This window comes from Camarhynchus parvulus, chromosome 12 (assembly GCF_901933205.1).
Source record: "Camarhynchus parvulus chromosome 12, STF_HiC, whole genome shotgun sequence".
Lineage (NCBI taxonomy): Eukaryota > Metazoa > Chordata > Aves > Passeriformes > Thraupidae > Camarhynchus > Camarhynchus parvulus.
The window spans coordinates 8326647-8351665 of NC_044582.1; the positions used below are offsets into that span (position 1 = coordinate 8326647).

General features: G+C 48.4%; 2 protein-coding genes across 6 annotated transcripts in view; one reads left to right on the forward strand and one right to left on the reverse strand.

The window, feature by feature from the left end:
• FLNB (filamin B) overlaps positions 1–9529 on the forward strand; it is an 88931-nt gene extending 79402 nt beyond the window's left edge. For 4 of the 5 annotated variants that reach the window (XM_030957074.1, XM_030957070.1, XM_030957071.1 and 1 more), the window contains 6 exons: positions 36–151; positions 1961–2093; positions 3098–3274; positions 5646–5864; positions 6819–7022; positions 7727–9529. In XM_030957074.1, the coding sequence (XP_030812934.1) occupies positions 36–151; positions 1961–2093; positions 3098–3274; positions 5646–5864; positions 6819–7022; positions 7727–7914 (1037 nt within the window). In that variant the 3' untranslated portion in view covers positions 7915–9529. The remainder of the gene's footprint in view (positions 1–35; positions 152–1960; positions 2094–3097; positions 3275–5645; positions 5865–6818; positions 7023–7726) is intronic. The other variant, XM_030957073.1, reaches the window with a different exon arrangement.
• An 8436-nt stretch (positions 9530–17965) lies between these two features.
• Positions 17966–23504, reverse strand: DNASE1L3 (deoxyribonuclease 1 like 3). Its single transcript, XM_030956838.1, has 8 exons — positions 23311–23504; positions 21752–21840; positions 21026–21118; positions 20621–20733; positions 20017–20129; positions 19541–19698; positions 18613–18709; positions 17966–18399 (listed from the first exon to the last, which is right to left on the reverse strand). The coding sequence occupies exons 1-8, from the start codon at positions 23446–23448 to the stop codon at positions 18271–18273; spliced, it is 930 nt and encodes a 309-aa protein (XP_030812698.1). The 5' UTR covers positions 23449–23504; the 3' UTR covers positions 17966–18270.
• Between the last annotated feature and the right edge of the window lie 1515 nt (positions 23505–25019).

Consider the following 25019-nt stretch of genomic DNA (forward strand, 5'->3'; position numbering starts at 1 on the left):
ACTACGAACACTCACTGCTTCTCTTCTCTCTGCAGGCAACTATGAGGTGTCCATAAAGTTCAATGATGAGCACATTCCTGAAAGCCCCTACCTGGTTCCTGTCATCGCCCCCTCCGATGATGCTCGCAGGCTCACTGTCACTAGTCTTCAGGTGAGACATAAGGAAACATCTCTACAACTTACCACAGAGACTGATTTCGTCCTTGTTCTCCAAAACCAAAATGGTTGTCCTTTCTTCTAAGTAATAGCCTTGTCTTGGTTGGTGCTTGTTGTCAAGCTCAGCTTGCAGCCAGAGAGATTTTTGGCAGCTGGCCCCTGGGTGACTCTGGCTAGCCAGAGTTCGAAGGCAGAAGGCTCAATTGAGTGTGTTACAAGTGATAACACTTGGGAATTAGGAATAAGAGGCTCCAGAAATAGCATTGGAGGAGGTAAGACATGTTTCCCGTGCCATTAGCTGGGGGAAGGACAAGGAGAACTGAAATTTAGAGGTGAACCACCAGTGATCATGCTGGTACCAAGTTCCTCATTTGGCACACGCACGAAGAGCTGCATTTCCATGGGTGAGATAGCACAGGGCTGCATAGCTGGGACATCACTGCAGCCTGGCCAGGCAGACAGAGGTGGCCCCACCATGAGGTCAGGGTACAGATTTGCTCTGGCTGATGCCACAAAACCACAGAGTCACAGCTCAGATGATTCATGAAAGGTAGTGAACCTCAGAGTGAATCACAGCTTTGTAGCTGGTCTGGGCTCAGCTGGTAACCTCACCATGTAATTTGTGTATGTGTGTGGTTACAGGCATTAAAATACAAGTAACATTAAAGGCCTGACTGAAATCTCCAAAGCCAGAAGCTTGGATGTGAGACTGAGAATCTGTGTCTAAATATACTGTACCTCAGTCCTCCTTGAGTGGTGATTAGTACTTCAGTTAAAGCTTTTTTTGGTTATGTCCCAGCTGTGATCCCCAGGAGTTTGCCTGGACTGCAGGAATTCTCCACCTCGGCTGTGTACATGAACCGTGACAGCCTGATCCGGTAGTATCTTTTCTAACAAGGAGTTACAAGGGCGTTAATTAGTCACTGTGGTATTGATGTTTGCCTTGTGTTTCATTTAAAGACTCTTTGACAGGAATACTCACTTCAATTAAGTCCTGGAGAGGCAGATAAAGCTGAGTATTCTGTAACAGAGTCCATTGTGCAGCATCAGCCTCCACTAAACCCACATCAGGGACTTGTTTATACATTGTACCTCAGTTCTACTCAGTTGCATTTATTTCCCTCTTCAGGATTTAGTTGAAAACAAAATGAGGTAAAGTATGTTAGAGATATTACTGCTGCATAGCTGCATGGGCTGTGCTGGTCGAGGACCACTGTGGCTCAGATGTGGAGCTGTGGAGCTGTCTTGCCTTCCACCAATGGCCTGACAGCACAAAAACATCTGGTTTCATGTTTTAAATTACTTTCTTATGTTTGAGACATCTTGTGGTGGCGTTCTAAATGCAGCCTCTTGTGGCAAATATAAACATGCATATTACTCTTTCAGACATTTGGATTATCAGAGGCTTTTCCCTGAATGAATCTGGAATGAATGAATGGGCTGAAAAATGGAGCTATAGCTTAAGCATCCTTTAAATCAAGTGCCTGAGTACCAAGGACTGACCTCAGTGATAATGGGTGACTGGTATTGTAAACCTGCCTCTCTTTGATGTGGCACAATTGTCTGGCTTCCAAAAACAGTCTGTTACCATGGCAAAGTCAGCCTAGCCAACATGGGTGACTCCTGAATCAGCCACCCCCTAAGAGGGAGAGAGCGTCTGATTTGAGAGTTAATGCAAGTCACAACTTTATGCCTTTTGTTAAAATCAAAAAACCCTCATGCTGAAGTGGTTATTTCCCTGCCACAAATCTTGTGCTGTCTGAAATGAAGTTTGAGTTTGATAATCTGACTGTTGCGTTCTCAGGAGTCTGGATTAAAAGTTAATCAGCCAGCATCCTTTGCTATAAGGCTGAACGGGGCAAAGGGCAAGATCGATGCTAAAGTCCACAGCCCCTCCGGAGCTGTCGAAGAGTGCCATGTGTCTGAGCTGGAGCCAGGTGAGCACAGCTTGGTGATGATCAGAACAATTGCATGACCTCCAAAGCACACATGCTGTCACGTAGGGAATTTGGTTCCTCTGGCTTACGAATAGTGTGTCCCAAGGATGAGCATGCTGCTTGGAAAATGACTTTTTGGTGTCAAGAGCTGTTCAGTCAGGGTTATATCCATGTTTTTCCATGAACTAACAGCCCCAGATTGTTTAAGATAGAGGTATTTAAGTCTTGGCTTGCCAGTGAAGGTACAGTGACATTAGTAATAAATTAAAAATAATGTGGTTGTTGAATTTAACCAGGGAAGAAGTTTATTTCTCAAAGCCATGCTTCGATCTTTGACTAATAGTTTATGTTTAACTCACACTCACTCCTTCACATGAAATGTCAAGGAAGCTGTCTATAAGCAAACACTACAGAAAGCTCAACACCTGTTTCAGCAATGAGCTTTTCTTTTTCACTTGAAGTCTGTATGAGTTATGGTCTGTACCATGAACAAACAGCAGCTGTCCAGCTGGGGGAGATCAGTCCCGCCTCTGAGTTAACATGCAATCAAAAATGTGAAATATCAGCAAATTGCTAAATTACTTCATTAGATGAAGGTGTAGTGTCAGAGCAGCGCACTCAGCTCGCTGGTGAGATTTGGCTTGCTCTGACCAGCTGCTTTTCTTCTCCCTCAGCTGCCAACAGATTGGGCTATGATTCAGTTTTCATGTTTAGTGCATGAGTGAGGCAAATAATCCTCAGACTAGATGACAGTTGAGATCAGGTCCTAGTGAACAAGGTGAAAACACAAGCTGTAAAACCTTCTGTGAGAAATACAGCATTTTCCTGCTTAAATACGAGTTTAGCAGCTCATGTAGCTGAGTTCATTTAAACTGGGACCAAAATATGTCAAAGGCTTTCAGAAGCTCAGATTGCTAATCAGCCCTGTGTGGGGTTTAATTGGTGGTTTATGGTTGGATGGTTGCCTCTGGTTTGTCAGCAGAGCCCTTCTCTCCCTGTTGCAGATAAATACGCCGTTCGGTTCATCCCCCACGAGAACGGCGTGCACTCCATCGATGTGAAGTTCAACGGCAGCCACGTGGTGGGCAGCCCGTTCAAGGTGCGCGTGGGCGAGCCCGGCCAGGCGGGCAACCCCGCCCTCGTCACAGCCTACGGGTCCGGCCTGGAGAGCGGCACCACAGGTAACCCTTCTCCTGCAGACTGCCTGCACCTGGGCTTGGGGATGTACAGAACCTATTTCTAGCTGTACTTTTACATGACTTCACCTGCTAAGGCAGCTAAACTAACCCACATTCTCTGCTGACCTGAGTGCAGGCTAATTTTGCTTTCTAGCATGCTCCTCATGTCTTATAACCATCACTCACAAGTCTGCAGCCTATACTGAGCCTTAACAAACTTAAAACTTATGTAAATCAGCAACTGCAACACGCATTCACTGAACTGCTGGTTAGCAGCTGGGCTACAGCTCTGCTGGTTAGCTTAGCTCCACGTCGGTGGTCCCTCGAGCTCCAGGGATGCTCTGGCTCCCTTCCACACATGAACATGATGCCTGAGATGGCTGTCTAGAGATGAAGGAATCTTGTTTAACTTGTGTTAATTAAATGTCTATGAGGGTGTTACCGTCCCTGTTAGCTTTCCTTTGGTGCTTGCACCTCTAAGAAATCTCAAGTGAAATGCAGTAGGATATTTAAACCCTAGGGAGAAGGTGGGTTGTTCTGTTGGTAGTGTGCTATTCATGCTGCAGATGCAGCGTTGAACAGTCTCTTCTTGGAAATCTGACACCTTGTCTGCTGTGGCTGCCTCATCTGATAGTTCTCAACTCAAGAATGTAGGGTTTAGGGTTTGTTTTTTCATTTCTATGATTTGTGGCCTTAGTAAGTACAGAAATATTCCAGGATATGCACTTTGATTTATTTGTGTTCTTGCTCAGGCCACACACACAGGTAAATAGCAGAGTAAAATGATTATTTTTTCTCCTTTTGTAGTGTAAGGGAATAGCTAGTTCATTTTGTCCTATCCACTGCTGTCTCCTGTGGATTCCATCTCATACCTTTTTTCTCCCTGTGAAGACAAATACTACAATTATTCAGTCAAAGCTTCTGCTGTTCTGGAGGAACCAAGCAGTTGGTTTTGGAAACACGTAGATACACTCTATAAAATAAAGATGTAGCTTGAGCTCCTTTAATAGGTGGAAACAAAAGCACTCATTAATACCAGCCAGTGATGCATCAGGGACAGGGGAATATTTCTTCATCTATAAAGGTGCTTGGGGCTGTTTTTAATCTAAATAGGCTGTTTAATTTCAGCAAAGCTGCTCTGTGCCCCGTTGTTGAATCCTGGCCACTGCCAAAAGCACAGTGCCCTGGGAGCTGCTGAGCAGCATTTCAGAACAATGACCCAGTGTAGAGGTTTCAGTGGCTGAGCACCTGAACCATCCCCCTGGGAGGGCTGAGCGTCTGCAGCCTCCAACAATGCAAGCCTTCATCTGGGGCACAGCAGAGAGCAGTGCCTCTGAGCAAGAACTCTTAGTGAGAAGCTGGGAAGCTTGCTGGCTTTGAGAATTAACTTCTCTCCAGTTGAGCAGGGCATTGCAGGCTGATGCCTGGCTTCCCAGGCTGGTGGTGCCAGCGGGATGGGCTGCTGGGGCTCTGGAAAATGGCATAATCCTCTGTGGGAGCTGGGCTCTTCCCACATTGCGACACAGCAGCCTCTTTTGTGGGGAGGCTAGAAACTTCTCCTGAGTTTTATTCCCACGTCTTCATGCTTCCATTGCAGCAGCAGTAAACTTTCCCATGGCCATCCTGGTTTTGAGTGTGCCTGAGCACTTTATTCCTCCTCAACAGTGTCTCATGCAACAGCCCAAAGATCATAAATATTTGAGGCCAGAGTCTGACAGTAAATTATTTGGGGGCTGAAAGCCTTACTTAATTTTTTCTTGTGTTGCTGGCATTGTGTCATTGGCTTAGTATTAGCAGCAATAATTCAGCTGTGTTAACCAGATGCTGTAATTAAACAAGCTTTTGTTTCCACAAACTGCTTGGAGTGCTGTTGCCGAGCAGTTCAAACACACATCTCCTCCAGGCCATCTCCTGCCCCTTGTCCTTCCTGCTTTCTTGTGGGCTCTTCACTGCTGATTTGCAGTCCAGGCAGCGAGACAGCTCTGAGCTCTCTCAAACTTAGCCATGCTGGAGCTGTGTGGGTGTGGACTCTGATGCCCAGCAGAAAAGCTGTTGTATTCTCTCTAAGCCAGTTTTTTGATACCAAATTACTTCCCTTTGAGTCCTGAAGGGCTGTCATGACCCCTTCTCCCACATAGTCACATAACCTAACTGGAGGAGAGAGCCAAGATGAAGCTGGGGAGGCTGCCAGGGGTGCAGAGCTCCATTTGAGGCTGGCCTGAGCAAGGCTGCTGGGGTGGATGTGATGTCCCTCCCTGCCTGATGCCCTGGGAGACTGGTATTGTGCCGAATTCCCCCGTGTTTAATGCCTGAGGCTGCGTGTGTAACATCGGGTGTGAGGAAGAGTGTGTCTCACTGTGCTACGTCTTTCTAGGACTGCAGTCGGAGTTTTTCATTAACACGACCAAGGCTGGTCCAGGTACCCTCTCTGTTACAATTGAAGGGCCATCAAAGGTGAAAATGGACTGCCAGGAAACTCCAGAAGGTTACAAAGTCATGTACACACCCATGGCTCCAGGAAACTATTTAATTGGAGTTAAATATGGTGGACCTAACCACATAGTGGGCAGCCCTTTCAAGGCAAAGGTTACAGGTAAAAAGCTAACTAGTATTTACTCTGTGCCTGAAGTAGGTCATGTCATTCAGCAAAAAAATCCTCCCGAGACAATGTGATATTGTAGTCTAGATGCCCAAAACCATGAGAAGCAAAACCCTTTCTCCCCATCGCCTCCAAAGCCTAGCTGAGGGGTCTCAGGAGCAGCTACAAAAGCAGTAGTCACAGAGCTTGACAGCTTGACTCAGTGATGGGCCATAAAACAGCTTTATGGGGTAATATTAAGTCCTGATCTGGTGCTAGGGTCTTGCATGGGTTGCAGGGAAATATGACTTATTTACCCATTTCCCCCACCCTCAAAGCCTGAAACCTGCTCACCTGTAGCATGTGTTACCTCTCTTGGTTTCATTTTGGTGCAGGTATCACCTAGCCAGAGGTCAGTAATGCCTGGGAGGCTCTTAGGTGAAAATCAGGAAGGCTGGTTGAGGAAGCTTGTTCTCTCTCCAGCACTGTGTTTAAGTACAGGCTGAAGCTCATCTCTACTCCTCCCCCTGAGCTTGTGAAACCCTCTTGTGGTGCCCATAGCGTGGTGATGTTCTCGGGAGAGGGTGGCAAGGACTGCGCTCCCCCAGGCTGGGACACGCTCTGCTTTCAAAATGGGTTATTGCAAAATTGCACCTGCTTTTCTGCCAACTCAAGTAATTTTTGGCATTTGGTGATTGGAGCACAATTAACTCTTCTTAAGCAACCCGCTTTGCTTAATGAATCCTGAAGTTCCTGTGGTCCTTTAGCCACTTGAGGGCTCTGGGATGGGATTGTTGCCAGCAGTGCTGGAAGATGTCAGCTTAAAAACCCAAGTAGGAAATTGCTCCTCTCCAAAAATGCATTTTGGATGCAGAATGCATGCTAGTCATTAGGAGGGTTTTGAAACCTCCTTCTGAATGCCTTTCAGATGGGGCAAATCTGAATGTTAGAAACCTTTTCTGTTTCCAGGGCAGCGACTGGTTAGTCCAGGCAGTGCCAATGAAACCTCTTCCATCCTGGTAGAGTCAGTGACAAGGTCATCGACTGAAACTTGCTATAGCGCCATTCCCAAATCCACCTCGGATGCCAGCAAAGTGGTTTCCCGGGGAGCAGGACTCTCAAAGGCTTTTGTGGGTCAGAAAAGCTCCTTCTCTGTTGACTGCAGCAAAGCAGGTATGGATACAGGAACCAGATGGATGTTCAGGATCGGTGGTTTAGCTGAGTGTTTTTTTCTCTAAACCAACTTGCAGAGTTAAAATTCAGAGCTTGAGGTAATGATCTGATACTAAAGAAAAATGCTAAATGCTATACTGTGCTCACCCTGTCAGTCCTAATACAGAGGCCATAAAGTTCCCCTCCAATGGCTTAGTCTGAGCCAGGTGCACCTGCAAGAACCACAGGATTATGGCATGAGAACAAACAGACTGCTGAACTTAAGCAACCCTTGTGGTGCATTGTAGCGTGTCATGCACAGTGTTCCTGTTACCTTTTGATGCTCATCATCACCGTCTGGGAGCTGTGTGGTGGGTGGATTACAGGCCAGCTGTGTCCACTGGCCCCTGCTATTAACTTCTGATGAAGTACTTGTAAAGCAATACCAGCTTGTTTTCACAAGCAGCATTGATGGCTCCTGTGCTCTACTTAGTGGTAACCTGTCAGGTCTGGCAAATAGCACAGATAAACCCTCACCTCCATGAGGTTGAAAGCTTTTTAATATAAAATTCCTTCTTACACCAAATTAATCTGAGGTATGGCTCAGCTACCATTCTGTGAATTAAAATAGCAAAATCCATGTGTTACAGAGCCAATATGTTATGATAGAACCAGGCTGCCTTGTTTAAGCTCAGGGACACTAACAGTTGTGTGTTTTGCTGCAGGTTCCAACATGCTGTTAGTTGGCGTCCACGGACCTACAATACCATGTGAAGAGGTGTCCATCAAGCATTTGGGCAGCCATCAGTACAACGTCACTTATGTTGTCAAGGAAAGGGGGGACTATGTCCTGGCAGTGAAGTGGGGTGACGAGCACATTCCTGGCAGTCCCTTCCATGTCACCGTTCCGTAGACACCGCGCTGTCGGGCACTCTCTGCGTTCGCAGCTCAGATGCAGAGCTGTACTGGGTGCAGCCGTGTTGCACAATGCAGTCTCTAGATACACACGGCTCACGTTTCAATAGTCAGGCATAAATTCTAACTGTTTTTTACAAGCATTTCACTTCTATCCTACTTACCAACCTAATGTCAATTTATTTAATATCTCCTCAAATTGTACCTTTGTAGTACTGTCCGGGTCACTGTTAATGTTTGGAGAATCATGTGGATGACTAGACACTAATTTCCCTTGCGGATGTTAAAGACTTTAGATGTTAATTGAAAACTGGAATTTGTCTTTGTAATTGGGTATCTTAACTACTGATTTTATTTGACTGGAGACTTTACATTTTAGTTATGGAATATGACTTGGGCTGTCCCCAGTTCAAATTCTTTTCTGTAAAGAAATGAGGTAAAACTGGTACTATAGTAGGTGCCTTTGTATACTTGATCAATTTTAACGCTTAACATTATAAAAAGCTATTATAAGTAGCTTTACCACTCAAATTTAAAATATTTCTGAAAATGCTTTGCCAATGGTTTACATTTAGAAAAAGTTTATCTTTTATAGCAAACCAAAAGCAGATTGAAAATTACTTCCTGTAAGCTTTCAGCCTCTCTATGTTAATGCTTTGTAACTCTAGAGACAGTTAGCTTTTTGGCCATAATGCTAGTAATGCGGTTTTTAATGAGCTTGGGATGCTGGTGATGTTTCTTCAACTTTACAGATAACCCCCCCACCAGAAACTTTTTGATTTAAGAACAAGCCCTGGGTTGGCTGGGTTAAGTAAAGCCCCTGAAGTTGCCAAGCCAGGCATGGCTGTCACCTGTGTGGCCCAGAGTCACTGCAGTCCAGAGCACCAAGGTGTGTTGAGAAGATGACCACTGGTGTCCCTGGAGGCTGCAGGCCAGGTCAGTGTCTGAGATGAGGCAAAGGAGCCATCCTGGGAATGGGACCCACATCTGCAGTGGGACACAGGGTGGGTCTGTGAAGTTACCAGTAATAGCAATACCAATAATAGCAATATCAATGAACAAACTCCTCTTTGGTGCAAGGTGTTTTATTGTATCTCAGCCCAAGGATATGCCTGAAGCGAACTCACCTCTCCTGAAACCCCCTTTGTGCTGCAACAGGCGTTGCTGCTGAGGGTTAGGGAGTGGAAACTTCCTTGTAACTTGTCTGTTTGTCCCGGATTACTCCATACTACTTCCCAGGTGCATATCTGAATTGCTGCCAGCTGCTGGGGCTTTAGTAAACTCTCCTGATGAGCTCAAACTCTGCAGTTTGGAGAAGGTAGGATTTGTTGAAAACCTGTTGATATGTCACTGTCCCTTGGGAGAAGTTCATGCTTACGGTTCTGTAATTACATGTGGATGTACTGCTCTCCAGCACGGTTATTGGCAAAAAAAGGAAGGTTGGGGTTTTTTTACTGTGCTTTTTTAGTGCCTTAATGTGAAATGCTCACTACATTGTAAACTAGAAAGTAAAAACAAAATAAACTGGAATAAAATGCAGGATTGTAAAATTGTATCTTATAACTTATTAAATAGAAATGTTTGCTTCATTAAAATGTGCATGTTAAAAACAACATCGGATTCTTTTCATATGTAGTCAGTGAAGTTCAGACTGAAAGTACACCACACAGAAACTTCAGGCAGACCAAATAGCCTATGGGCTGTGCAGGTAGCCATGAAAATTTGGGCAGAACCTCAACAGCATTAACTTTTTTCCCCTGAAGCCTTTCTTTTTCCTGAAAACAAATTGGCAGAAGGTTAAGCCATATGTAAATGTGCAGGGTGCACTGGGCACAGTGTGGCTGGAGTATTACACAGCTGTGCTGGTTTGCCCCTGTGCAGACCCCAGGCACGGGGCAGTGCTGTGTCCCTGGAGCTGCTGTCTGGGCTGTAATTCCCTGGGATCCCTGGGGTTGTTTGCAGAAGGTGTCTCCCTGCACCTGGGGCCAGCACCTCCAGGCACAGCCATGGAAACCAGCAGATGTTTTCTCAAACACTCTCCTGCTGAAAGCCCCCGTGAAACCTGAGATGCAGTGGCTGCCAAGGACTTTCCTGCCCCAGGCTTATCAGATTATTTCCTTTTTATAGTTAACTCATTAGCCTTGTGGTAGGTGTGTCAGCCTGAGCCTGCTATTCAATGTTTTAAACAAAACAAGCCTGGATACAGCTGTTGGTGTGAGTAAACCTTGAGAGCATCTCACCTGCATAACTCCTATGTCCCAGTCCACCCTGTGCTTGTCTGGCCTTCTCTTGCCTGTTGCCCCTTGTCTTGGTTTAATGACACTGCCTGAAATTAGCAGGAGTTGTCTGTGAAGCTGATAGACCCTGGTTGCTGCTGTGGCTGGGTTTGCCTCCAGTAAAAGCTGAGCTCTGCTTCAAGTGACCAACTCTGCCTGGCCTGGGCACTGTCAGCTGTGGAGTGGCCACAAAAATGACCTTGACAAAAATGACCAAAAATGACCAAAAATGACAAAAAGGACAGCAAGCACCCAGTGGTGGTGATGAGAAGAGCTTCTTGGCAGGGTTGATTTTGGACAACAACCTTCAGCTACCTGCAGCAGCTCTGCCAGCTGAGGTGTGACTGTGTTGGGCACAGATCCGTGCTTTGGGGGACATTCTGCTCTGCTTTTGGCACCTTGACAAAGGTTTCTAAGTGCAGTGGCTACCCTTATGAGGCTGGGGTGTTGTGTACGTGTTTCTGGTGTCCCAGTGCCTCCTGCTGGGCAGACTTGCAATGGTACAAGATGCACTTTCTTCAGTATAGGAAGAGGACTAGCATCAGTTTTTTCCTTTAGGTGTGAAAGTGCTTTTCTATCAATTTGGTTGACCTCAAGTTCTTTTTCTTTTTTTTTCTTCATTGTTTATATTTCTTTCTTTGTTTTTAGTCTCTCTCCTTGGTGGTTTGCAGTAGCATTTGGCCACTTAGTACCTGTGAGTCCCACTTGGAACTTGATCCTTCCTTAACTGGCTTCAGCTGTCTTGTGAGCACTGCACTAGATGTGGCAGTGCCCTGGTGGCCAGCTGGAGCCCTGCCTGCTGCTGGCAGTGACCCAGGGCAGGGCACTGCCACATGGGACCCATGTGGCACCCATGGCACATCTGGGAGGCTCACTGGGTGTTTTGGTGGATGGTGGAAGGTAGGTCCCTGCAGCACAGCAGTTGCCATGGGGTGGTGACTCCAGAGCATTCCAGCCCCTGCCTGCTACTGGTGGGATGTGTTTGTACATCTCAATGACCACAGAAAGGGCTTTGGAGGTGATGTCCTGGAGCTCCTCACAGCCCATACACTCAGCCTGTCCTTCTCATCCTGCAGCTCAAGTCTGCCCTGTAGCCATCCCTGGCCTGGGCTGTGCTTGTTCCTGCCATACCCTGGGATCTCATGGTTGCCCACTGGCCCTCTCCTTTGCTTTGGGGAGCCGTTGGAGTTCCCTCTTCAGACCCCTCTGGCTGTCCATGGCCTTGGCTCTGTGTTTCTGATGGCCATCTCTGCAGCCAGCATGGCAATACCTCATGTACTGGGGTTTTGCATGCAAAACTGATAATTGCACTTTTGCCTTGTGCAGCTGTGAGTATTTCTAATAAATTAAATATATGCATTTAAATTATTTTAATAACTTTAACTTTTAATTTTTTAATATTATTTAAATTATTTAAAACATTCTATTTAATAATTCAAATTATTTATTCTTTACATAATTAATCTTTAAATCTTTATATAATTAATTCTTGAATCATTATATATATGCATGTATATATATATATATGTTTGTAAAGGTGTTCTAGTATACTTAATTCTTTTTGTCCATGTTGCTGCAGTGGTCAGTCTCCAGGCCTGGGCCTGTACAGAGCACTTTGTGTGTCCAAGCTGGATCTCCCTTCACCCCCAAAAAGCCCTGACCTGCTCTGACATCAGCTGGGTGCATGGCCAATGGGGGTGCTAGGGCTGTTGCTTAGCAGGGCTCTGGATTTGGTAAGATTATGCAAACCCTTTAATTACTTTTCCTTCTAATTGTCTGTTGAAAGTGAGATTGTGACATTTCTCATCCAGAAACTTTTTTTTTCCTCTACTCTCTTTTAGCTTCTGCATTTATTTGTTTTAAATGTATTTGATTATTTTTTTTCTAACTAATTTTTTACTCCACATTGAAATGTACTTGCAGTGCAGACAATGCACTTTTTTCACCTGAAAAAGAAGGGAACAAACTGTGTGTAAATCACATGGAAAAGCCTATCCAAAGTGGTTTCAGACATTGCTTGACAGAAACTGGGAAGGAGTTGCATGAAACTTAATTCAGGGAATGGCACAATGCTTTTTTACACAGTGTTTTTTATTTGTTTGAGGAAAGACTTTCCAAACCATTTGTTATTATGACAGCTGGCTGTGCCATGTTCTCCCATGAGCCAAATGAAACTGGTTGCCCTGTTGTCCTCTGCCAGATCAGGGACAGCTCTGGCACACAAGGAATGGGCCTTGCAAAGCTGCTGGCAGCATCCCCAGGTGTTTATCTGTGCTTTGTGCCTGCTGGCTTGGAGGATCTTATTTTTCTTACCTTTTTTCCTTATTTATTGCATCTCCTGTCCACATCCCGAGCAGCAGAAGGGAGTGTTTGGAATTCTGCTGCTGACAGCAGAACACGCACTGGAGCACCCGGCCTTGCTGGGACCAAATCCACTGGGTACCTGAACATGTCAGCATCAAACTCCTCTAAACAAATGTTTATTTTAAAAGTCATTTTTCCTTGTGTTACAGTAACTGAGAGATATTCCCATCCCAGGTGCCATGTCTTCACAGCTCCATCCGAGCTGGAAAAGCAGCAGGGAGAACTACAGCATTTTTTTCCTCCACAGCCTTCAGTAATGGTTAATATTCTCAGGTCCCTTTCACTGAAGGTTATGAAAACAGCCTTGCTGCCAGGCCCCCCTCTTGTGTGGGGCTGTTTCCCCAGGGCCTCCTGAGAGAAGGCTTTTAAATGGCTTTTCAGAATTTCTCAGACTTTTGGAGTTAATTTTCATAGTTGTGAATTTATACTGCATTCTTAGAAGAAATATTGTCACTAAATCAGGTTGGATTTATAGCTCCTGTCGCTGTTAATTTGACTGAGATTTAAAGCACATTTTTTAAATGACATGAATGAAAGACTAGTATATATTATTAAAAAAAAATTAATAGGAAAATATGATCTAGCAGGACCTAGAGGTATGTTTGACAGCTCTTTCCTGTGCTGAGCTCCCTTTCTGCAAGACCTTGGTACTGCAAATATTTACATCCCTGCTGAGTTGGAAGGCTGAGTCCTTTGGGCCCCATGGAGGAGCTGGCCTTGCCAGGGTGGATATTTCCTTCTGACAGTGATGTCCAGCTAGGGTGTTTTGTTTGGGGGGTGGGATTTTGCATCTGGCTTCCACAAGAATGGCTGGGGTCAGGTTCTCCTCCCAACAGAGAGGCATTCTGTGCCTCCATATCTCAATGCCAGCATTTGCAGAGCTTTTCAGGGAAGGTTTTTTGTTACTTTGCCAATATGGAAATTAATTCTTATAAATCTGTCTTCTCTCTACCAGAAAATTGCCCCTGCAAACAGTGACAGCTGAGACTCTATATTTAAAATTACACACAAAGTATTTAACCTTGTTTTTCACACTGGCTGGAAAACCAGCCTGCAGAGAAAGGGCACTTGTGGTTTTATACCAGGTGAGAGTGCAGAGGTTGTGTCCCTGACCTGTCAGGATGATGGAGAGGAATGTGAGCTAAATCCAGCTCAGGGAGGTCAGGGTTGGTTGTTAGGAAAAGTTTTTTCACGCAGAGGGTGGATGAGCACAGGAAAAGGCTCCCCAGGCAAGTGGTCACTGCCCCAAGCCTGTCAGAGTTCACAAACCTTTGGACAATGTTCTCAGGCACGTGATGTGAATTTTGGGGTTGTTGTGTGCAGGGTCAGGAGTTGAATTCAATTATTTTTGTGGGTCTCTTTCAACTCAGGATATTCTGTGATTGCAGAGAGAGCCTCTGATCCAAACTGATTGCAGTTTCCCCTGGCACTGGAAAAGGGGATGGTGGCACTGGTGCCAGAACAGCCTCACATCTTTCCCAAAACCAGGTAGAAACCACCAAAGAGCAGAAGCACAGTCACTAGAAGACATCCCAAGGGGCTGGGCAGGCAGGAAAGGCTGTGGTCACTGTGGCCCAAGCCAGCTGTCCTTGTGCTCCTGGTGCAGGCGTGGCAGGGACACCAAGGGGGCCCAGGGGTGGATGTGCCCTGGTCCTGGGAGCTGCTGCCACCTCGTGAGGCTCATCACAGCATCTTTTCTGGTTAAATAACTGTGGGCAACAAATAACCAGACCTCAAGCCAACAAAATGTTCCCTTTTTATTGCAAAATTTCTGTAGAAACTCGGTGAGCCCAGGGACTCCTTGGGGTCAGCCGCGGGCTGTCTGCAGTGAATGGAGGCGTCTGTGCACAGAACACGGGGTGATGCAGATCCATGGGGAGGTGAAATTCCCTTTCCTTGCCGCGGCTGGGTTTGCTGGCCGTGCTGAGGGTCTGGGTGTGAATTCCGGGAATCCCCGCGGGCTGGGCCCTGCAGAGATGCCACCAGAGGGGGCCCCGGTAGTGTTCGAGCGTGCCCGGCTCCTCTGGCCGGGGCTGGGGCCCTGCGGGACGGGAACCGCGTTACTCTGGGCAGGGAGCTGGGGGAGCTTGCAGGGGCTTTTACCATCCATAGGTGGGGGTGGGGGAAAGTGGTTTTTGAAATTGTTTTTCTTTTGACTAGAGGCAGGAGAAAGGTGAGTGCTGCCCTCACCTCCTTGTCCCCATCTCCCAGGCTTGCTGGGCAGAGAAAAGCTCCGGCAGGACCACTGAGCTCAGGGCTGCAGGGGGCTGAGAGAAGCTCCCCCAGAGAGCCACACGAGCACTCATGGCCCAGGAAGCCTCTGCTCCACTCGTGCTCCTGTTCCATGGCAAATGCTTGGTCAGGGAGTGACCAGCTCCAGCCTGGGGCACGAGTGCTCCTCACAATCCCTGCAGAGGCTGAGGGAGCCATGGAGCTGGGACCAGCTGCTGCCATCACACTGGGAGGCTCTGTGATTTTCCTGCCTTTGATTTTGCTGTCAGTGCCACCAGCACAACACAGCCCTTCTGGGGACTGCAGCTCAGTTGTTGGCTGCATATCTGTATGTGGCCAAACATCTGTACGTGTGTTCATCTGGTCTGGGACACAAGTTTTATGAGGAGTAGCTGAGGCAGGTGGGGTTGTTTAGCCTGGAGAAAAGGAGGCTCAGGAGGGACCTTATCACTCTACAACCCCTGACAGGAGAGTGTAGCCAGGAGGGGGTTGGATGAGGAAACAGCCTCAGGATGCACCAGGAGAAGTTTAGATTGGATATCAGGTACAGACCCTAGAAGAAGAGGCCAGGTGGGTCCCCGTGGGGCTCTGTACCAGCTCTCCTGTGTCCTCATTGCTGCCAGTGGCTCAGAAGAGGCAAAAGGAGCTAGGCAGAGCTCTGGGCCAAAGGGTCTCTCACCCTGTGGGCAGTCAGAGAGTGTCAGGGTGTGGGGAGCCGTGCCAAGGCAGGAAGAGATCATGAGCCCTCTCAGGTGAAGGTGCAGATGGACAAACCTGTCCAGCAGAGATGATTGAGGCTGTAGAGAAGAGGCACTCCTGCTTTGGGCTGCTGCTGTGGGCTCCTAGGGGTTTCCCTGCCAAGAGGCTTTCGCCCCCAGGGCAGTAAAAACCTCCCTCGTGTGGGTTTCTGTGGGGTGAGGAGCAGAGAGAGCTTCTGTAGGCTGGGGAGGGGCTCTCTGCAGGGCAGTGGGAAGTGGGGATGCCTCCAGTACCATGCATTGGAGAAGGGCTTCCGAAGAAACCCAGCCTGAGGGATTGGGGGTCTCAGCACTTTTAGTTCAGCTGAGCCCCCTCTGCTCTGTGCTCCCTGTGAACAGGGCTGCTGGGGAGGAAACACTTTTCCACTTCTGAAGAGCCTCTTTGTTTCTCTCCCAGCCATGGTCTGAGGTCTGGCTTGCATGAGACAAAGTCTCTCCAGGAATTTTGGATTCCCAGTGAAAAACTTCTGTTTGATCATAAATAAAGCTCAAGGAGCCTTATTCATCAAAAAGAGAAACTTTGTTCTGGCTGCAGAATATATTGAGGCTCCTGCAGGCTGGAACAACTTAAAACCCCTTTGCAGTTGGGGCAGCTGGGTAATGATCCCCGGGGGGAAATCTAGAGACAACAGGAACTGTTAAATATTTTAGGATGTAATTATAATATTGTCTAATGAATAGCTAGAGAGACAGACTGTGCTGACAGTGGGAGTCTGGGACACCTCCCAGCCTCTATCAAATGTACAATGTGAGTGCAGATGCTCTCTGCTGTGAATCCCACAAAACTGTCCCAGCCCTCCAAGGAGGTGCATCATTTATGCATTAGGATGTCTCTCTGCTGGTCAGAAGCTCAGCATCTCTGCAAAATGAACCTTTCTTCTCCCCCAAGGTTTGAGTGCTGAGCAGGACTCCATTTGGTGTGGGGTATCCCCTGAGTCAGAGCTGCTGTGGCTGCATCTCCTCCCAATTTCTTGTGCATCCCCATCCAACTCACTGGTGGGGTGGGACAGAAAATGCCTTGACTCTGTGCAAGTGCTGCACAGCAGCAACAAAACCATCTTTGTGTTATCCACACAGTTTTCAGCACAAACCCAAGACACAGCTCCATGCAACTACTGTGAAGAGCATTCCCTCTATCCCAGCCCAACCCAGCACGCTGCTCTGGACCAGCCACTCCCCAGGCTCTCTCTGGCCACATCTCCTATCCTCAAGTGATGCATAAAGGGCTATACCAAATATTGCAAGTAAGGACAAATATTTCCAGTAAAACTTAGTTGTAATTATGTATTTTTCATGACTGAATGTGTCCATTATTGCTTTTCTGGAGGGCGATTTTCTCTGTGCACTACTCCTTTCTGAAAGCCAGGAGACAGAAAGTGCTTACATGGAAGCAAGATGTGGGGCCAGAGACTCAGACTCATTTCAGCCTTCACATGAACCATCACTGATGTCAGCCAGACAGTGACATCTCTATAAAAATCCCAATGTAAATATTTGTTCTAAATCAGGCTTTTTTCTTTGTGTTGACTGCAATTTAAGTGAGGGAGCGTATGAAATGCTGTATCGTTCCAAGTTTAATTGCTACTAAAAGTTGGAGGATTTGTTGTCTGCCTTGCACACAATCTCCTGGGATAATTTTCTCTTAATTTAGTTTCTTTCCTCAAATTCTTCTCCCTGAACAGTCGGTTTCACAAAGGCCAAACTGTTTTCCTCCCACAAAGCCTCTCTCATTCACCTGCCCTCTCTGCCCCTTCAGCAGGCAACCTGGGGTGCATTGATGAAGGGAAATGAATATTTGTCTCTACTAGCAGTTGGATTATTCCCACTCCCCAGATGCCATCTGTGTGACAGGGTTTGGTTTGCACTAAATACTGCCTGTGGGCTGAGCTAGGAACATAGATTGCTGCACCATTACATTAAATAATCATCACTGAAGTCTGGTTCATCAGAGGACTTTGGGCTGCCATGGAGATTTTTTTTGAGGGGGGATGCAGTTCACTTACATGTCAGGATGCTGAAATCAGATTTTGATGTGAATTTTATGACACTCTGTTGGCAGCAGTGTCACCTGGGATCTCTGGGGCATCTCACCTGAGGTCTGCAGGTGGCCAGGGGTGAGAACCATCAGCTTCCTGCTGCCCCAAGCTTGGGGCAGTGCAGAAAAGGGGCTCTCACTGCCTGTCCCTCTGTCCCTTCTGTCTTTCCCAAATCCCTGGATGCTGTGACCAATTTAAACCCCTCACTGAGAAATACTCTAAATTCAGCAATATTCTACATTGCAAACCACCAGGTACAACCTCATGTCCACTGGCTGCAGCTCTGAAGCATAAACACACACCGAGAGGCACACACATGATGCAAAAAGGTCCTTTTTAGTCCTTCTGCCCCTGCAGAGGAATGGCAGAGCTCCAGAGCCCATGGGAACATGTGGAGCTCCCTGCCCTTCAGGTGTGGCAGGTAAAGCACACAGAAATATTTCAGCCCTGCAGTAGCCCCTTACATTTGTGACCAGTACAGTAAGTACAGTGTGCTGCTTCTAGCTGATTTATTTCTATATACAATGAAGAAAAAACCAGCATGAAGGCTTAATTTGCCTTCTCACTCAAAATATTTGAACTTTACAAAATATTTGGCTTTTTTTACCTGCTAAATATTGCACTTGCTGTGAGCATTTCTATACCAGACTTCTGCAAGATCTGTGCCAGGTAGGAGGACTCAGCATGCTCATGATCTCGATGAGCGGCTCTTCTTTGGTCTCCTCTTCCTTGAAAACTTGGATCTGATCCAGTTGAAGAAGCCTCCTTTTGCTTTTAAGTCAAATTCTACTGGGAAATGGTCACTCACTCCCAGTGCCTGCAAGGCAACAGCACAGAGGGTTGGGAGCTCTGTGCCAGCCCTGGCTGGATGTGGGGCGGTGGCACCATGGGCATTGCACCACTTTGGGAGGGATGGTCACAGAGCCCTGGTTTCACAGCCAGGTCTGTGTTCAGCACTGCCTGGGCACTGCTGGCTCTGTGCTCCTGTGTTAGCCCTCACCTGCTGCTGCAGGGGCTGTGCTCTGCCTACCTGCTCCTCAGTCATCTGAAACTCCTCCTGGAAATCAAAGATGTTGGCAGAGTGTGGCACCACAGCCTGGATGAGCTTCTGTCCACTGACCACAATCCTGCAAGGGACAAGGGAGGGGGTGCTGTGATGGGGTGCCTGACCCGTGGCAGCCACACTGCGCTGGGCTGGTGGCCAGAGAGGTGGCTCTCAGGAAGTCACAGCCATGTGTGGTTTGTCCTTGCCCATGGACTGCCCACCCAGAGATGGCAGCTCCTGTAGGTGCCACACAGGCAGAGAGGCACATAAATATCTTGGTGTGCACTGGCCCTGGAAGCCAGCATTAAATGACTTCTGCCTAAACCCACCCAACAATGCTGCAAATTTCACAGCCCTGCTTTGGATACAACAATCACAGGACAATGTCTGAGGTATCAGTGAAGGCCTGCTCAGGCCCAGGAATTCATCCTTCAGGAGGACTCTGGGCTCTAACAGCAGATGTATTCTTGTCGCTGCTGAGGGAGCTGCAGTGGCAGCAGGACTGCCACATGTCCAGGGCAAGGTGAGGTGTCCCCTCTGTGTGTTTGTCAATCCAAATTACAAGCACAGCAGCAAAAGCCGTGGTGCAAGTCTGGCATGGAGAAGGCAGCAGCAGCTCCTGCCAGGTGTCTGCAGGGCTCCCTGCAGATGAGAAGAGCTGCTCTCTGTCCTGTCATCTGTCCCCCCCTGAGCCACAGCAGTGGCTGGTTCTGTGTAAATCCTGCCCAGTCTGGTCTGCACTGGGCTGTGTGCTCCTGACTGGAAGCATTTGGATCACATTTCCCCTGGACACTGCTTTATCTCTGATGGCCTCATGAACATTTGTTTCCTCTGTTGGTCGCTCACACCTCTTGATACAATTTTTCTCTCAGAGAGTCGTAGCCAATGGGTGGTTTGGCAGTGAGCCCTTTACCTGTCATATGGGCATCTGGTGCTGTTCCTCACGGTTGTGTCATTTTTGTCACCAATTAGCCACAGGAACTCGGAGTAGGTCCTCAGACGGATGTTCTTCCACTGCTTCTGGGGAACATAGCTGCACCCAGCATTGAAGTCCCCCATGAAGATGAAGTTCTGGAAGGCAGGAGGATTTCCAAATGTAATCATGAGGACAGCTTTTCAAAAGAAGACCAATGAGGATTTTTATGACGCATGGATGCAGTGGGGTTTCTCCTTTCTGCTGGGCACATCAGGACACGCTGATAATAGTTTTATTAGGTGATCAAGTTTACTGTATAAAATGTGGAGAGCTCAATGAAAATACACCAAAGAGATATTTAAAACCTGGGGTGCATTGTCAATGGGTTTGAGGTTTTCAGCTCTGAATAGTGAATAATGTGGCCAGTGACTCAGTAGCAAAGCCCAATTAGTGACACAGATGTGGCAACCAACCTCAGTTTTCCAGCGTTGCTTGACATCTAAATACACATCATAGAGCTCATCAATCTCCCTCACTGCTGTGTCTGGTGTGGTGTGCAGAGGGATAATGGCAAACTCACTGACAGCTTCAAAACAAGGCAGAGGAACAAGAAAAATGTAATGGTTAGACAGAGAATGAGTCACAAAGAAACAGAGACTGACTTGTCAGCAAGGGGATTTTTCTGAGGGAGAAACAGCTTCTGCTCTGACTGTAGGCCAGGGTGATCTCTGTGGCTGCACAGTGACCCCCTCCAGGCACTCAGCTGGGCCTGAGGGGCTGTGCCAGTGCAGGCAAATCCTGACCCAGCGCACACACAGGAACTGCTCCCAGGCTGTGCCAGCAGCAGGGAATGCATCCACCAACCCACTGCCCGTGGCAGCAGCAGAGGCTTTCCCAGCAGGGCATGTGCAGGGCTGTGGGGTTTCCCAGAGGCAGCAGCTCTGAAGGGAAAATGCTGCCTGTGGGAGGAAAGACAGAGTGGGGTCTGGATGCAGCTCTGGAGCCTCTGGCGTGGTCCAGCCAGGGCTGCTGGGCTGGCTCACAGTGGAGCAGTGACTTGTTTCTGAAACACCTCACCAGTTTTGGGAGACTGCCACCAGATGACGAAGGGCTCTCTGGAGAAGACATCCTCATCCCCAGGCTGGGTGTCAGGGTACTGGTAGGTTTGTCTCACTGACACCTGGTCTTGCCTGCAGCACAATGAACAGGACGGGGGATGTCACACCCATGGCTCACTGAGGTGTGTCTAACACTGACCCCGTGCTCTGACCTGGGCCCCAGGCCACAGTCTGGGGTGGGTACAGACACACAGGTGGCTGTGCTGGGATGATCCCCACATCCTGCACAGCCCAGCCCACCTGCACAGCCTGCCCCTCTCTGGCTCCCTCACAGCAAAGCCACCACCGCGTCCAGCCCATCTCCAGGGCTGTGTCCCAGAGAGCAGGGGAGGGGCTGGCTGGTTGGCAAAGGGGGCTCACCCACCTGTAGATGAAGGCATACTGCTCCTTGTAGCTGTTCCTTCCCAGCCTCTGGCTGGCCACACACCTGTACTCCTCCTTTGGCCCCTTCCTCTGACTGGAAGGAAAGGGATGTTCTGAGTTTATTTCTGCACTCACAAGGGGCTGAATGTGAGATAATTTTGTCTCTGCTCAGGGGTTTGGGCATTGCCTGCCAGACCTCAGAGGCAGGTGGGTACAGCCACTAAACCCTTCTCAGGAGCTGGAGCCCTGCTCTGTCACTTGCTCTTCACTGCACCCTCTCCCTGCTCATTGCAGCCTCTGTCTCTCCTTCAGCTGGCTGTCATGTCCATCCAGCTGAACACTTCTATTTCCTCTGGATGTCTGGATTGTCCAGGCAAGCAATCCCTAATCTGAAGCAGTTCCAAGTCCTGCAGGAAGGTGGCTGTCCTGCTGCAGCCTGATGCCAGCCCCTGAGGGCATTTCCCCTTATTTTCTTTCTCCTTTGGGAGTTTCTCTGTAGCAAATTGAATTTAACTTGGTTATACTGATTTAAAAATGTGTTCTACAGTGGCCTGGAGCTGCCTTTGCTCCTGTCCCTCAGCAAGACTGTCAGAGTCTGGTCCCTCCTTGACACAGGGACAGAGCCCACATCCTCAGATGTTGCCCCAGGAAAGCGGCACGGAGCAGAGCACAGGCTCTTGCCAAGCAGCTTTCCCAACATTTGTCCATTTGCCCATGGCCACCCTACCTGGTGAGCTTCTCCACCAGGAGGGGACAAACACGGTTCTTGCTGTCCTTGATTTCCATCAGCAGCATGATGTCACAGCGGGAAACGATCTGCAGGGGGAAGGAGCAGGAGGAAGTTTGCACACGCCTGGTTTGGGAGGATTGGGAAGAATTAGGAAGAAGTGGCTACAGTGGTTCCATGGGGGAAATCCTGTGAGAAAGAGGCGCCACGCAGCCTGGGGTGGTGGGAGGGCAGCAGGGGCTGGAACGGAGCTTTTCTGCTTTCAGAGCTGCTGCAGAGCCCGGCAGGAACTGGGAGAGGGAACCCGGGAGCACAAGAGTTTCAGATTTAGCGGAAAACTTCGGCAGCTGACCCTGAAGAGGAAGTGTGGAGGGGAAGGGGCAGCGAAAGCCACTCTCTGAGCCTGGTTCCAGCATCTCCAGCAGGGCAGGGGCGCTGCCTCTGCCCGCCCCACTCCTTCCCCACGGTGAGCACCCACCTGTCCCAGGCTGCTGCAGATCCCTCTGGAACAGCCCCTGGAGCCCCGAGAAACCCCCTGTCCGGAATGGGCTGCCAACACCAGGGGCTGCACTGAGGGCTCGGCTCCCACAGCTGCTGTTGGGATTCCCCGTGGGAAAGTCCAGCTCACCCAAAGCCCAACATTCTCAGGGGCTTCCCTCTGCCCCCGGTTTCACTGTACTTCAGACCTCGTGGGGGATTTTGGTCAGGAAAAAAGCCCTTCTTTGCCCCCTGAAACTTACCCACAATTATCTAAGTGACCCCAACATTTAGTATATATATTTATATACACAAATACATATTTAGTACATATTGCCCACAGTGATGACAGCACAGAAGAACAGTCTGGGAATGCAAAGCCAAGCAAACCACTCTTCTCTGCCAGTTTGCAATAAAAGGAATACAACCCAACAATGTGGTGCCATTCCTCCTTGTGCCATGCTGCACACACAGCCCCTCACAATGCCAAGCCCCTTGTGCTCCCTCACTGTGCCATCTTGGAGGGCAAAGCTCCAAGTCTTAAAGATAGTTCTTTTTAAAGCCAGGGTTATCTTCAGCTTTTGCAGAGGCAGCCTGATGGTGAGGGTTTGCTTACAGAAATTGGTTTTTCAAATTTCTACCAGACTCTAATTTGACAGATACTATTTGCTGTCCTGAGAATAGGTTTAATTAGACAAGAATATTTGAGAACAATTAGCACATAAAGAAGGTAAATCATGTATCACAAAACAAAGCTTTATGGATTTAAATTGAAAATTATTTTTACTGTGCATTGAGGTTTTCCTCCTTTTGTAACTCAATTTCCAAAGGGAACTGCAACAATTTTTTCAGTTATATTCCCATGAAGGCTAAAATAACAACATACATTCTGTTCAACAATATGCATTTTGTTCAGCTGATTTTTACTTTAAGAATACAATATTCTTTAAATAATTAGCTCTTTTTTTTTTTTGCTTGATATTTAACTGTGAAAGACAAGCAAAGTGCAAGATTGTGCATCTAAGAAAAGCTAGAAACACCAGAAAGCTCAATGTCTGTCACATCCAGGCAAACAAACGTACCTTTACCACAGCATCGACGACTTCAGGTTTGGCTATTTTAGCTTCTCCAAAAGACATCACATTGAAGGAGCAGATTTTTAGGCTCAGAGTTGGGTTGAAATGGGAGAGTGAAAGCAAGAAGAAGAGCAGCATCTTCATGGAGCTGGGCAAAGTGAGCTGCTGCGAGCGTGCCTATGGACGTGTGTGTGTTTATGCACCCGTCCCTCTGCGGCTGGCTGGGGTCAAACCCAGCAGCCAGCTGGGTCAGTCAGGAACAGGAATCACCATTTCCTCCTTTCCCTCACGTCCATCTCCCACCACAAAGCAGCATGGAGACTTTGAGCTCCTCCCTGAGGGGAAAACAGGCTCTTCTGAGCCAGCCTCTGGATCCTGGCAGAGCAACAGCTCCAGCAGAAGCCACTGTCCCTCCCCACAGGGAGACACCAGCTGTGGGGTGCTGGCCATGACTGTGACCACTCTGGGCTGTGCTGGGCTGGGACCAGGCTCCCTGGGCCATTCCAGGCCAGCAGTCAAGACCAGGAGATGGATGGGGTGGATGGTGAAAGGGTCTGGGAAGCAGCAGGGGGGAAGACTGGGATTTCTGGAGGGCACCAGAAGCCCATTGAAAGGGACTGCCAGGCAGCCATGGTAAGATACATGATGCCCCAGCACCGTCCCTCAAACTGCTGGCCAAGTGTCCCAGCACAGGAGCCTTGGTTTGTGCATTTGCTGTGTGGTGGAAGGGGACACAGGAGTCTGGCTAAAACAACACCTGAGTGAGGATGCTGCAGGTGGGATGGCTTGGTCCCCTGAGGTGGCTTTTGCAGGGAAATCACCCCCCTACCCTCTTAATCCTCCACCACGTGCCAGCCCTCAGCCAGAGACACATTTGTTGGCCCTCAATCAAGCTATAAAGGCAGGAGGTGTAACAAGAGCTCAAGCCAAGTGACATCTTTAAGTGCCTTGATTTTTTCTCCCTGTGCTGACAGGGTGCTTTCATATCCTCCTTCCCTTCTCTAGGAACACCCAGCCTGCTGCACCCTGCTGCCCAAGCAGGTCTAGATCCAGAGGCACCAGGACATGGCTGAACCAACAGAACAGGCTGAGGTGCAGGCAGCACAAAGCACAGCACGTGGCAGGGCTCCCAAGAACATGGCATAGCTGGAAGCAGTGGGATCCAGGCTTGCTGGGGAGGCAAGTTCTCCAGGGAATGTGCTGCAGGTGTTGGAATAGGCACCACCAATCCCTCCTGGCATTACTGGAATTTGGAGCCCTGGCTGCCAGCAAGGGAAGTGTCACCACATTACTGCAGTGATTGCCAACCAACCTGGGGAGCGGGCAGGCCTTCCTGCAAAATAACAGGGATTAGGGGGTGCTTCCTCTGCTCTGGGTCTCCAGTGAGCTGTCCCCAGGCAGGACAGGCTCTGGAAGAAACTAATAAAGAGAGAGGGGAGGAAAAGTGGCAGCCTTGGAGGGGTAATCTCCAGCTTAACCTTGCTGAAAGCTCAGCCTGAGCCAAGCGCTTGCGACAGCAGCTGCAGCCTCAAGGTCGGAGTCATCCAAACCCAGAGCTCCCCCCAAAATCACGCTTGTTTTGGCTACGCTGGCATCAAAGAGCAAGTGGTTTTTGTGGTGCCCATGAAGGCTTTGACCCTGAACCATGGCTGTCAGTGCTGTGTTTATCTTCAGGGCTCTTGGCATATCAGTTACCTCTCTCCTCCGCCCCAGGC

Bases quoted from the DNA above. Each gene is read 5' to 3' on its own strand.
- DNASE1L3 (XM_030956838.1), bottom strand. From the start codon at position 23,448: ATGAAGATGCTGCTCTTCTTCTTGCTTTCACTCTCCCATTTCAACCCA. The intron at 20,130-20,620 runs GTGAGGTGTTTC...CTTGTTTTGAAG, and splicing joins GTGGCAGTCTCCCAAAACTG to CTGTCAGTGAGTTTGCCATT. The intron at 18,710-19,540 runs GTAAAGGGCTCA...TGTCCCTTGCAG, and splicing joins ACCAGATGCCCATATGACAG to GATTGTGGTCAGTGGACAGA.